This window comes from Microcebus murinus, chromosome 6 (genome assembly GCF_040939455.1).
Source record: "Microcebus murinus isolate Inina chromosome 6, M.murinus_Inina_mat1.0, whole genome shotgun sequence".
Taxonomy (NCBI): Eukaryota; Metazoa; Chordata; class Mammalia; order Primates; family Cheirogaleidae; genus Microcebus; species Microcebus murinus.
The window spans coordinates 760,738-773,210 of record NC_134109.1 but is presented as its reverse complement, the minus strand read 5'-3'; the positions used below and the strand labels follow the sequence as shown (position 1 = coordinate 773,210).

Genomic DNA, 12,473 nt, shown 5'->3' with positions numbered 1-12,473 from the left:
CCACCGTGGGGCATATCTGAGATAGAGACAGTTCCAATTCCTGCTGCTTATCTCCATTTGTGTAATTAAAGAGGCAGAAGATGAAGATGGGTGGGTCCAGCTGTCCCGCCTGCCTGTTTCTGGACAGTCTCTCCCTGCACAAGTCTTCCATGCTCTGTATCCAGAGAGAAGAGCTCACATGGGCAAGGCTGAGCTGTGAAGAAGGCTGCCTTTTTTAGATATAAGGTGGAGAGTCTTTACCACCCAAACCCTCATGCAACTTGGGGCATGGAGCTTCACAGCAAAGGTTCTGTTCCTGTCTTGGGGCAGACCTGAGCTAGAGACTATTCCCATTCCTGATGCTTATCTCCATTTGTGTAATTAAAGAGGCAGAAGACAGTGAATGGTCAGTCCAGATGTCTCGCCTGTTGGTCTTTGGACTGTCTCTCCCTGCACAAGTCTCTTGAGCTCTGTGTCCAGACAGCACAGTCTGGCTGGGCAAGGCCGAACCGTGAGAGAGGCTGCCTTTTGTAGATATAAGGTGGAGAGACTTCTTCACCCACACCCTCCTGTGACTTAGAGCTGGGTGCTTGGAACCAAAGTTCTGTCCCCGCCTTGTGGTGGAGCTGAGATAGAGGCTGTTCCCATTCCTGCCACTTGTTTCCATTTGTGTAATTAAAGAGGCAGAAAGTACAGATTGGTAGATCTGGCTGTCCTGCATGTCTGTTTCTGGACAGAGCAATCTCAGACTCTATCATAGTGCCTCCCTCTTCAATCTAGGGATTGAGAGAAAACTCGCACTCACAAGAGTTATCTTTCCTTTGAATCTCTGAGCAAGGGGCCTAAACCTATTAATCTCAATAGACATAAGGTGAAGACATTAGACCAAAGACTACCCAAAAGAATCAGACTCCTCTAAGTCACTACAGGGCCAGACCATATATGCCCAGCCCTGCCATAAATCAATCCTTAGGAACATCAGAATTTAGCCAAGAACCGAGCCCCAGCACATCCGGTCCTCGACAAAACACCCAGATGTGAAAGAACCAGAGGAAGACCACAGGAAATATGAAGGAGCAGAGAGAAATGTCACCTCCAAAAGATAATACTCGACCTCCATCAAATGACACCAACTTACATATACGATTAAACTGATGGAAGAAGTATTTGGAATGTGGATTGTCAGAAAGCTCAACGGAATTGAAGAGAAAATAGAGTCACAACACAGAAAAACCTCAAGAAGAATATAGGAAATGAATGAAAGATTCTCCAAAGATATTGAAATTATGCAGAATAATCGAGCAGAAATCTTGGCAATGAAGGAAACAATCAAGGATCTCCATAATACAGTAGAAAGCATCAAGAACAGGTTGGACCATGCAGAGGGAAGAATCTCAGAGCTTGACCATTATGCCTGTATACTAAACAAATCAGAGGTAGAAAGGGAACACAGAAACAAGAAGCAAAACCAAAGCTTACAAGAAATATGGGATTATGTAAAAAAGCCAAACCTCAGGGTGATCAGGATACACGAAGGGGAAGAGAAACACAGGATACACGAAGGGGAAGAGAAACAAACACAAGGGCTAGAAAACTTATTTCATGGAATACTTGAGGAAAACATGCAGGGCCTGGACAGAAATCTTGATATCCAAATACAAGAAGCACACAGAATGCCTGGGAGACTCAACATGAGAAAGCAATCACCCTGTCACATGGTCATTAGGTTGACCAAAGTAAATGTGAAAGAAGCAATACTACATTCAGCGAGATGAAAACAACAATTAACCTATAAAGGAAAACCTACAAGACTAATAGCAGACTTCTCATCTGAAACCTTAAAAGCCAGGAGGGATTGGGTTCCTATCCTTAACCTTCTAAAACAGAACAAGCCCAACCTAGAATTCTTTATCCAGAAAAATTAAGTTTCATCTATGAAGGAGAAATAAAGTCCATCTCAGATAAGCAATCATTGAAGGAATATGGAAAGTCCAGACCAGTCCTACAGGAAGTTCTCAGACCCACATTTCTAACTGAACAGGGCAATAGACACTCCTAAAAGTACAATCTTCAAAGAATTAAAGTTTAGATCTCGATCTACATGATGGCACAAGGTGTAAGACAAAGCAACAAGTCTTCACCCAACAAAATGAATGGTAATCTTCCTCCAATTTCAATCCTTTAAATAAATGTAAATGGTTTAAACTGTCCTTTGAAGAGGCATAGACTGGCAGAGTGGATGAAACTCCACAAGCCTTGCATCTGCTGTCTACAAGAAACACATCTAACCCACAAAGATGCCTTCTGGCGGAAGGTCAAAGGATGGAAAGATATCATCCAGTCAAATGGAAGTCAAAAGAAAGCTGGGTAGCTATACTAATTGCAAATAACTAATTGCAAAAAACTTTAAAATAACAAAAGTACAAAAGGATAAAGAAAGCCATTTTATAATGGTAAAAGGGAAGATACAACAAGAAGATTTAGAAATTCTTATTGTTTATGCACCCAATGCAGGATCACCCAATTACATCAATCAAACTTTATCTAATCTCAACACCATGCTACACAACACTGCCATAGTAGCAGAGGAATTCAACACTCCACTGAATGATCTGGACAGATCCTCCAAACAGAAATTAATCAAAGAAATAATGGACCTGAACAGATCCCTTCATCAAAAAGTCTGACAGATCTCTATAGAACATTCAACCCAAATAAAGTTGAATTTATATACTTCTCAGCAGCCCATGGATCCTTTGCCAAAATTGATCACATCCTAGGCCACAAATCAGATCTCAAAAAATTCAAGAAAATAGAAATTATACCTTGTATGTTTTCCAACCATAATGGTATAAAATTACAGTTCAATTCCAACAGAAACACTCAATGCCTCCCAAAATCATGAAAACTAAACAATCTATTATTGAAAAATTATTGGGTCAAGGAAGAAATTCAGATGGAAATCAAGAATTTCTTTGAACAAAATGATAATGGTGATACTTGTTACCAAAACCTGTGGGATACAGCAAAAGCTTACCTGAGAGGAAGACTAATAGCAATTAATGCTCACATCCAAAAAACACAAAGCTTAGATACTGACAATCTAATGAATAAGCTTAAGGAACTGGAAAAAGGAGAGCAAAAAACTTCCAATCGTAGTAGAAGAAAAGAAATAACGAAGATCAAAGCAGAACTGAATTAAATGGAGAACAAGAGAACAACAAAGATCAACAAAACCAGAAGCTTTTTTTTTTAAAAGATAAACAAAATTGATGACCCTCTTGCTAGATTGACCAGGACTCAAAGGGAAATGACTCTAATAAACTCATTAAGGAATGAAAAATGAGAGGTCACAACACACACTACAGAAATACAAAACATTACATTTGATTACTATAAAAATTATATGCCCCAAAACTACAGAACGGAGATGAAAGGGACAAATTCCTGGATTCATACAACCTCCCTAAGTTCACCCAGGAGGTCACAGATCTCCTGAATAGACCAATCTCAAGCTCAGAAATTGAAGCAGTAATTAAAAACCTCCCCAAATGGAAAAGTTTCGGACTGGATGGCAACACTTCAGAGTTCTACCAGACATACAAAGATGAACTCATACCTATACTACAGAAACTATTCAACACATTGAGAAAGATGGTATCCTTCCTAACTCATTCTATGAAGCCAATACCACCTTGATACCAAAGCCAGGAAAGGATGTAACAAAAAAAGGAAATTACAACAAATATCCCTCATGAATACAGATGCAAAAATCCTAAATAAAATTTTAGAAAATAGAATTCAGCAGCACATCAAAAAAATAATTCAGCATGACCAGTCGGGCTTTATACAAGGCTGGTTCAACATAGGCATGTCTATAAATGCAATTCACTTCAAAAATAAAATCAAGAACAAAGACCATATGATTCTGGCAATAGATGAAGAAAAAGCATTTGACAAAGTCCAACACAACTTTATGATAAAAACTCTTAACAAAATGGGCGTAGACGGTCATACCTTACATTTATCAAATCCATTTATGACAAATACACTGCTAATATCATTCTAATTGGTGAAAAATTGAAATCATTCCCTCTTCAATCCAGAACTAGACAAGGATGTCCAGTGTCTCATCTTCTATTCAACATAGTGCCCGAAGTCCTAGCTATAGCAATCAGACATGGGAGGGGTATTAAGGGCATCCAAGTGGGGGCAGACGAGATCAAACTCTCACTCTTCACCGATGATACGATATTGTATGTAAACCCCATGGATTTATCCAAGGGATTCCTGGATTTAATAAATAATTTTGGTAATGTTTCAGGTTATGAAATCAATATACACAAATCAGAAGCATTCATATATGCCAAGAACCATGAATCAGAAACTCAAATAAAAAATGCAATACCCTTTACTATAGTCCCAAGGAAAATTAAATATCTCAGAGTATACCTAATTAAAGATTTATATAAAGAGAACTATGAAACATTAAAAAAAAAGAAATTGCAGAAGATTTAAACAGATGGAAAAATCTACCTTATTCATGGATTGGTAGAATCAATATCATTAAAATGTCAATATTACCTAAAGTGATGTAGAGAATTAATGCAATCCCCATCAAAATATCACTAGCATACTTTACAGATCTAGAAAAAATAATTCTGCGCTTTGTATGGAACCAGAAGAATCCTCATATACCCAAAGAAATCTTAAGTAAAAAGAACAAGCTGGGAGGCATCAGTCTTCTCTACTTCAAGCTGTAGTATAAAGCAATAATAGTTAAATCAGCCTGGAACTGGGATAAGGACAGAAACATCGATATCTGGAATAGATCTGGGATACCAGAGATGAAACCATCAGTATACGACAACCTAATCTTTGATAAAGCAGACAAAAATATACAATGGGGAAAAGAATCTCTCTTCAATAAATAGTGCTGGGAAAACTTGATAGATACATGCAGAAGATTGAAGCAGGATCCCTACCTCTCACCTCTCACAAAAATTCACTGGAGATGGATGCCAGACTTAAACCTAAGGCATGAAACCTTAAAAACCCTAGAAGAAGATGTTGGGAAACCCTATCAGACATTGGTCTAGGCAAAGAATTTTTGAGGAAGACCCCCAAGGCAATCTCCACTGCATCAAAAATAAACAAATGGGATCTCATCAAATTAAAAAAATTCTGCATAGCTAAGGAAACCATCATTAGAGCAAATAGACAACCCACAGAGTGGGAGAAAATATTTGCTCTCTACACTTCTGATAAAGGTCTAATAACAAGAATCTATCTAGAACTTAAAAGAATTAACAAGAAAAAATCAAACACCCCATCAAGAAATGGGCAACGGAAATGAACAGAAACTTCTCCAAAGAAGATAGAATAATGGCCTGTAAACATATAAAAAAAATGCTCAACATCTCTAATCATCAGAGAAATGCAAATCAAAACCACAATGAGATACCATCTAACACCAGTGAGAATGGCTTGTATGAAGAAATCCCAAAACAACAAACGCTGGCGAGGATGTGGAGAGACAGGAACACTCTTACACTGCTCGTGGGACTGAAAATTAGTGCAACCTCTGTGGAAAAGAATTTGGAGATACCTCAAACAGATAGATATAGAAATACCACTCAACCCAGCAATAGCATTGTTGGGCATCTACCCAAAAGAGCATAAGACATTCTTATTATAAAGACATCTGCACCCGAATGTTTATGGCAGCACAATTCACTATTGCAAGATCATGGAAAAAAACCAAGCGACCTTCAATTCATGAGTGAATGATTAAAATTTGGTATATGCTCACAATGAAATACTACTCAATTCTAAGAAATGACAATGAGCTAGCACCGTTTATGCTATCCTGGATTAAGCTTAAGTCCGCTATCCAAAGTGAGGTGACACAAGATCAAGAAAATGGGCTCCCCATCTACTCATCATCAAATTGGTACTAACTGATTAAAACTATGGTGCTTGAATGTTAGTAGTGCCCACCAGGTATTCGGGGGCCTGGCGAGATACATATCTTAGGATTGTGGGGAGCATTGCAGGTGGGAAAAGGGAATACCTCTAACCCTTTGTAGGGAGAGGGAAAGATATACAATGTAACCAAAAGTTCAAAAAAGAAAAAAAAACAACAACTTTTATCAGGTGGTGGGAAGATAGGAGGGGGGAGGAGTGAAGGATATATACCTACATAATAGTTGCGATGCGCACCACCTGGGGGTTGGACACGCTTCATGTTTGGCAAGGTTGGGTTCGGGAAGGAATGGCAGGGACAATATATGTAACCCTAACAATATTTGTACCCCCATAATATGATAAAATAAAAGGAAAAAGTCATAATAAAAATATATCAGAATGAACTTCATAAGAATGGCCAACAAACATATGAAGAAATGCTCAACATCTCTAATCATCAGGGAAATGCAAATCAAAACTACAATGAGATATCACTTAATCCCAGTGAGAATGGCCTTTATCAAAAAATCTCCAAACAATAAATGCTGGCGTGGTTGCGGAGAGAGAGGAACACTCCTACACTGCTGGTGGGACTGCAAACTAGTTCAACCTCTGTGGAAAGCAATATGGAGATACCTTAAAGCGATACAAGTGAATCTACCATTTGATCCAGCAATCCCATTGCTGGGCATCTACCCAAATGATCCAGTGACACTCTACACAAAAGACACCTGCACTCGAATGTTTATAGCAGCACAATTCATAATTGCAAGGCTGTGGAAACAGCCCAAGTGCCCATCAATCCAAGAATGGACTAATAAAATGTGGTATATGTATACCATGGAGTACTATTCAGCTCTAAGAAACAATGGTGATATAGCACATCTTATATTTTCCTGGTTAGAGCTGGAACCCATACTACTAAGTGAAGTATCCCAAGAATGGAAAAACAAGCACCAGATATATTCTCCAGCAAACTGGTATTAACTGAGTAGCACCTAAGTGGACACATAGGTGCTACAGTAATAGGGTATTGGGGAGGTGGGAGGGGGGAGGGGGGCGGGTATATACATACATAATGAGTGAGATGTGCACCATCTGGGGGATGGTCATGATGGAGACTCAGACTTTTGGGGGGAGGGGGGAAATGGGCATTTATTGAAACCTTAAAATCTGTACCCCCATAATATGCCAAAATAAAAAAAAATTAAAAAAAAAAAGAATGAACTTCATAGATGACACATGATGTAAACTGATAAAGCAGGAAACATAAAGACATTACAAGTAATGTATTAAAATAGAAAGGGAAACATAATAATGTCACAAATCAATGCTTAAATATTCTAAAGGAATTGAGTACATATAAGAGTTTGACAAACAAATCATCTGAGTTATCTCCTTTCAAAAGGAACCATGTACTTGAAAATAGGTTCTAGGAATTGCACAGAAAATGCAAAGGAAAAGAACAATGAAGAAAAACATCAGTATCAAATAGTGTCATATAAATATAATTGAAATTCCAAAGGTAGAAGTAAAAGAGCAGAGCAGACATGAAAAGTAAATATTAAAAAAAAATAATGGTCACAAATATTCCAAACTTTATGAAAGATGTAAAAGTCACCGATCAAAGAATGTAAGAGCAACTTAAAGAAGGACAACACACACACATGCTACTGATATACACACGTGGATATACAAAACCTAACACATATCCCCACACACAATGTGCCCATTTCCTCTTATTATTGTTAATTAATTGAATTAAAATTACTTCTATTTATAGCATGAGATAGTGTATAAAATTCATCTTTTCTGTGTCTATTTCCATCTATTCAACCCCAATAAATAAATAAATATATTCAAATACAAATGTGTTTAAATATGAATGTTAAAACCATCCTTGGCAAATATAGGATTGTCCAGTCCAATGACATTGAGTTCTAAGCTCAGCATTGGTTTATTTCCTATTTATGATAATAATGTTCTTTCTCAACACAAGGACTTACCAATAGATCTCACAGCACAAGCTTCAGGAGGCTCTGAGGCAGGGCCCTTGGTCCAACCTCTCACATCTGGCAGGACCCCTGCACCCAGCTGACAGGATACACCCAAGTTTATACAGAAGGAGCAGGTTCACAGAGATGAGCCCCTCCTCACCAGCCCTTGGCATACCTCCCTAGTGACAGCAGATGATGCTCACTTTGCCACAGCAGAAGAAGCAAGTGGACAGGGAGGGTGTGAGTTCTCCATTCTTGAGACAAGAGCCAGAGGTGGGGTGATGCCACATAGACCAGGGTGTTGTGGGGAGCATGGTCAGCTGCAGGGAGACATCTGGGTTCAGTGAGAATGAAGAGAATGATCTGATTCACCAGGAGTGAGGGAGAGACAAAGGGACCTTCTGCCCCATTCTGTGGATGTCCGGGAGATCAGGAGCTTTGACAGAACAGTGAGGAGGAGGAACTGCCTGTGGGTGAACAACCAGGATCCAGGTGGAGGGGAGGACACACTGTAATGACGGTTCATCCCCACACAAGGCAGGTAAAAGACAGGGGCTAAGCAAATGCCCAGCACGTACAGAGTCATCTCTCCAGAGAAGTGTTTGCTCCTCAATGAGCAACACAGTGTAGGAAACTCAAAACCCTTTCATGATGCAAGTGTGTGGATTGAGGGGCCATGATTTCTTATTGCAAAGATTGTACTGAAAGTTTATGGCTAGCAGATGACTGAAAAAAAAAGTCGTAAATTTGTACTGAAATTGGGCTCTAAGTCACCCACATGCAGATGAAGATGCCAGGGCATTACAAAGAAAAACCCTAAGATTCCTGAGGAAGAAGAATGTCAGGCAGAAACATCCAACTCCAGGATCTGGAAGGAAACCTCAGCTTCCCTCAACACCTTCTCCTGAGCTGGGGATGAGCCCCAGATGGGCCTGAGAACCCACTGGAGGCCCTGTGTGCCCCTATGGTCTGTGTCTGGACTCCCCCTGATGTCCCCTCTCTGTGTCTGGCACGGACACACAGGGCCGTGTCCTCAGTGCCCAGGGGGCTCAGCTGAAGGGACATCTGGCTCCAGGACCTGCTTCTGGAGTCAAAGATGACTCTTTAGGGATGGGCTGTGGCATAAGTTCCATCATCACGGGGGCACCTCATTCATGACAGACCCTTCCCCATGGGCTGGGGGACCCAGTCCCACAGAAGCCACTGGTGTTTGTGGAGAATCCACACAAAGGACAGATGAGGAGAGGGTCTGTGTAGCGTCCCCAGCCCCGGACCCACTACTGCCGCTGCCTGGGACAGGACACCTGGGGACAAAGAGGTCCCAGCCCTGCCATCGTGTGTGGTCACAACCATCCTCCAGACTTGTGAGTGACACCAGTCCACCTTACCCTACACCACAGCTCTGCCCTCCCCAGAGACCTCAGCCCTGTGCGAGGAGGGAGCTGTGAGCTTCCCCAGGCCCAGCATGGATTTTATTTCACATCTGAATGAGAGTTACCTCTGGGGAGACCCATCTTACAAATGGGGAAGGACTGAGATCTGGGTTCCCCTGTGTTTCCCAATATTGGGGGGGGGGGCATTTCTGCTCTTAACTCCAGGAGGACAACTTTGGAGTTTGAATGAGTCTAGGATGCTCAATTAAAACATGGCAAAGGAGGGCCGAGTATTCTGAGCACAGATCTGCCTTTGCTCAAGTCCCTCTTTCTGCCAGCCCTTCCAAGTCCCCAGCCTGACCTTTCCCCATGATCCGAGGTGCCACGACTTGCTCCTCCATGCTCAGTCTAGTACATCTCCTGCTTTCCCTCCCTGGCTTTTCTCTTGTGTGTGTCTTTTGTCACACTAGGAGCTTCTTAGGTTGTTACGTTGGAAGATAGGTAGGTATGTAAATAGATACACAGACACATAGATACATAGACAGATATATATATATATTGTATACAATATATATATATCATAGACAATATATATATATATATATATATTGAGAGAGAGAGAGATAAGTAGACAGACAGATAGCTATGGACAGACAGATACATTAAAGGGAAGAAAGAGGCCATGGGATCTGCTAGCATGGCTTGGTCCAACTCTGCTGGCCTGAGACCAGTGGGTGACTCTCAGTCTGAAACCTAAGGTCTAAGAACCTCGTGTGCTAATGTGTAGGTGCAGGAGGAGAAGGATGTCCCAGCTCCTGAAGAGGGAGAGAGGGAGTGACTGTGCCTCCTGCTGCTTTTCCTGCTGCCTGAGCCCTCAGCTGATTGCACCCTGCCCACCCACCTGAGCGCGGATGACCCCACTGATTCCACTGACTGACAGTCTCCTCTGCAAACACCCTCACAGACACACCCAGAAGTAATTCTTTGCCACCTTTTCAGGTATTTCTTAATTCAACCAATTTAGCAGCTGACTTTCACCCTCACAGGGACTTGCTTTCATCTGAACACCCTAAGGAAGTGGGAGAAACGCAATGATCTGGTTCATCAAAACCACTGGTCACTGAAGATATTTTACAAATAATCAATCCACTCCCCCTCTGCTTTCATAATCCTAATTCAAAGAGAGCCTCAGTCCTCCTCGTCCCTGTCATTGCATCACCCAAAACAGCTGCATAGACATCAGGGTTTCTGACACCCTCAGGATGTGGGTTGTAGCACTGTGCCTTGCACAGTAATACACAGCTGTGTCATCAGGTCTCAGACTGCTCAGCTCCATGTAGGCTGTGCTCGTGGACGTGTCCCTGGTCATGGTGACTCTGCCCTGGAACTTCTGTGCATAGCTTGTTCCTCCACTGTTAGGGTTGATCTCTCCCATCCATTCCAGCCCTTGTCCAGGTGTCTGTCTCACCCAGTGCATATAGTAGCTGGTGAAGGTGTATCCGGAAGCCTTGCAGGACACCTTCACTGAGGCCCCAGGTGGCTTCACCTCAGCCCCAGACTGCACCAGCTGGACCTGGGAGTGGGCACCTGTACAGATGAGACAGGACTACGTGAACCCACCTTGGCTGACACCAGACGCCTCCTCACCCTGGGACTGGGGAGACTCTTACCTGTAGCTGCTGCCACCAGGAAGAGTATCCTCCAGGTCCAGTCCATGGTGAGGAGCTGAGCTCTCAGGGCCTTCAATAGGAAAGGAATGTGGCTGTGGGGTGATGCTCTCAGGGCACAGGCATAGCTGTATTTACCTCAGCAGACCTCACGTCATTTGCATATTCATGAGGCAGGGGATTTCATAGCCCTAGACCTGCCCCAGCATAAGAAAGAGAAATGTGATGATACGTGGGCCACGCAACAGTGAGATGCTGGGGACAGGCGTTCCTGCAACCTCCTAGAACTCTATGTGCACAGAGGTCCAGCCACTGAAGAACAAGCCCCAAAATACACGTTCTTCATTGTGAACCTACATGTGAAATGAACGGTCAGCTCAAGCACCATCTCTGGGTTTCGATACCTGAATGTCTTCTTCTTTGGGTCAGTGAGATTCTTGAAATTTTCTCCCCAGTTATATATAAAAAGCTTCCCTTGCCACCAGCTGCTTACTCTTAACACATGTGGGAGGACTAGAGACCCTTTGTAAATGTGGCTTTCATTAAAGTATTGTGTTACATAAACACTCACAGCTGAGTAGGATATTCATACAAATATGAATACATCATATAAAATTCTTATTTTATGTTTTTTATAAAAGGAATATCCACTCTCTAAGAACAAACCCCTCCCAGCCTCCTGTGCACCTGCTGCTGGGCGGCAGCCTGTGCTGGGTGCTCCTGTGCGCCCCCTGCAGCCCAGCCCCACCTGCAAGGGAGGTTCCCTCTGGGCTCTCAGAACATCTTCCCTCCTGTGTCTCCAGCCCAGTGTGAGCTGGTTGTGCTCAGGTCACATGCTCCTTCACAGACAGCATGTGCTTTTGACTGGAAACCGTTAACTGGCCTTTCTAAACATAGGTAACTCTGCAGGGAGGCCACAAGCATAGATGGATTCTATGAAACCATCAGGGAGCCCCTTTCCTGGAGCTCCACATGCCCTAGTACGGTCACACCCACAGGGGTCCAAAACCCTCAGGGGCTTTGGAGCAGCCTCAGATCTCCTTTAAGTTCCTCTGGTTAAATGTCACATCAGAGAACACTTTAACCCACAACTCCTGGGGCCAGCTCAGAGCCCACCACACTGCTAATCTTGGAGCAAATGAGTGCGTGCGCGCACACACACACACACACACACACACACACACACGCATAGCTGTGGCCAGTGTTCACAGCCTTGGGAGGGATACTTTCCTTCTTCCCTGCCTGTCACACATGGGTTGAGCCCACACACTGACCCTGGGCCTGGGTATGTGCCCTTGTCAGACAGACAACAGCAAAAACCTCACAAATGGATAAAGGGACAGGCTTCCACAGGCTCTGGGTTTCCCTGTTCTCCCAGCAAGAGGGACTCAGATGCCCCTGAGTAGGGTTCAAGTTTGCCACTGTGGTTCACACCTGGACAAGCCGTATGCTGTCAGTGCATCCAACACCAAGGTGCCCGGACTGTGGGG

At 42.7% G+C, this 12,473-nt stretch overlaps 1 gene segment (V, D, J or C); it reads right to left on the bottom strand.

The window, feature by feature from the left end:
• LOC105861104 (immunoglobulin heavy constant mu-like) overlaps nt 1–11,094 on the bottom strand; it is a 701,862-nt gene extending 690,768 nt beyond the window's left edge. The window contains 1 exon segment of the C gene segment in view: nt 10,987–11,094. Within this exon segment, the coding sequence occupies nt 10,987–11,032 (46 nt within the window).
• Nucleotides 11,095–12,473: the final 1,379 nt, after the last annotated feature.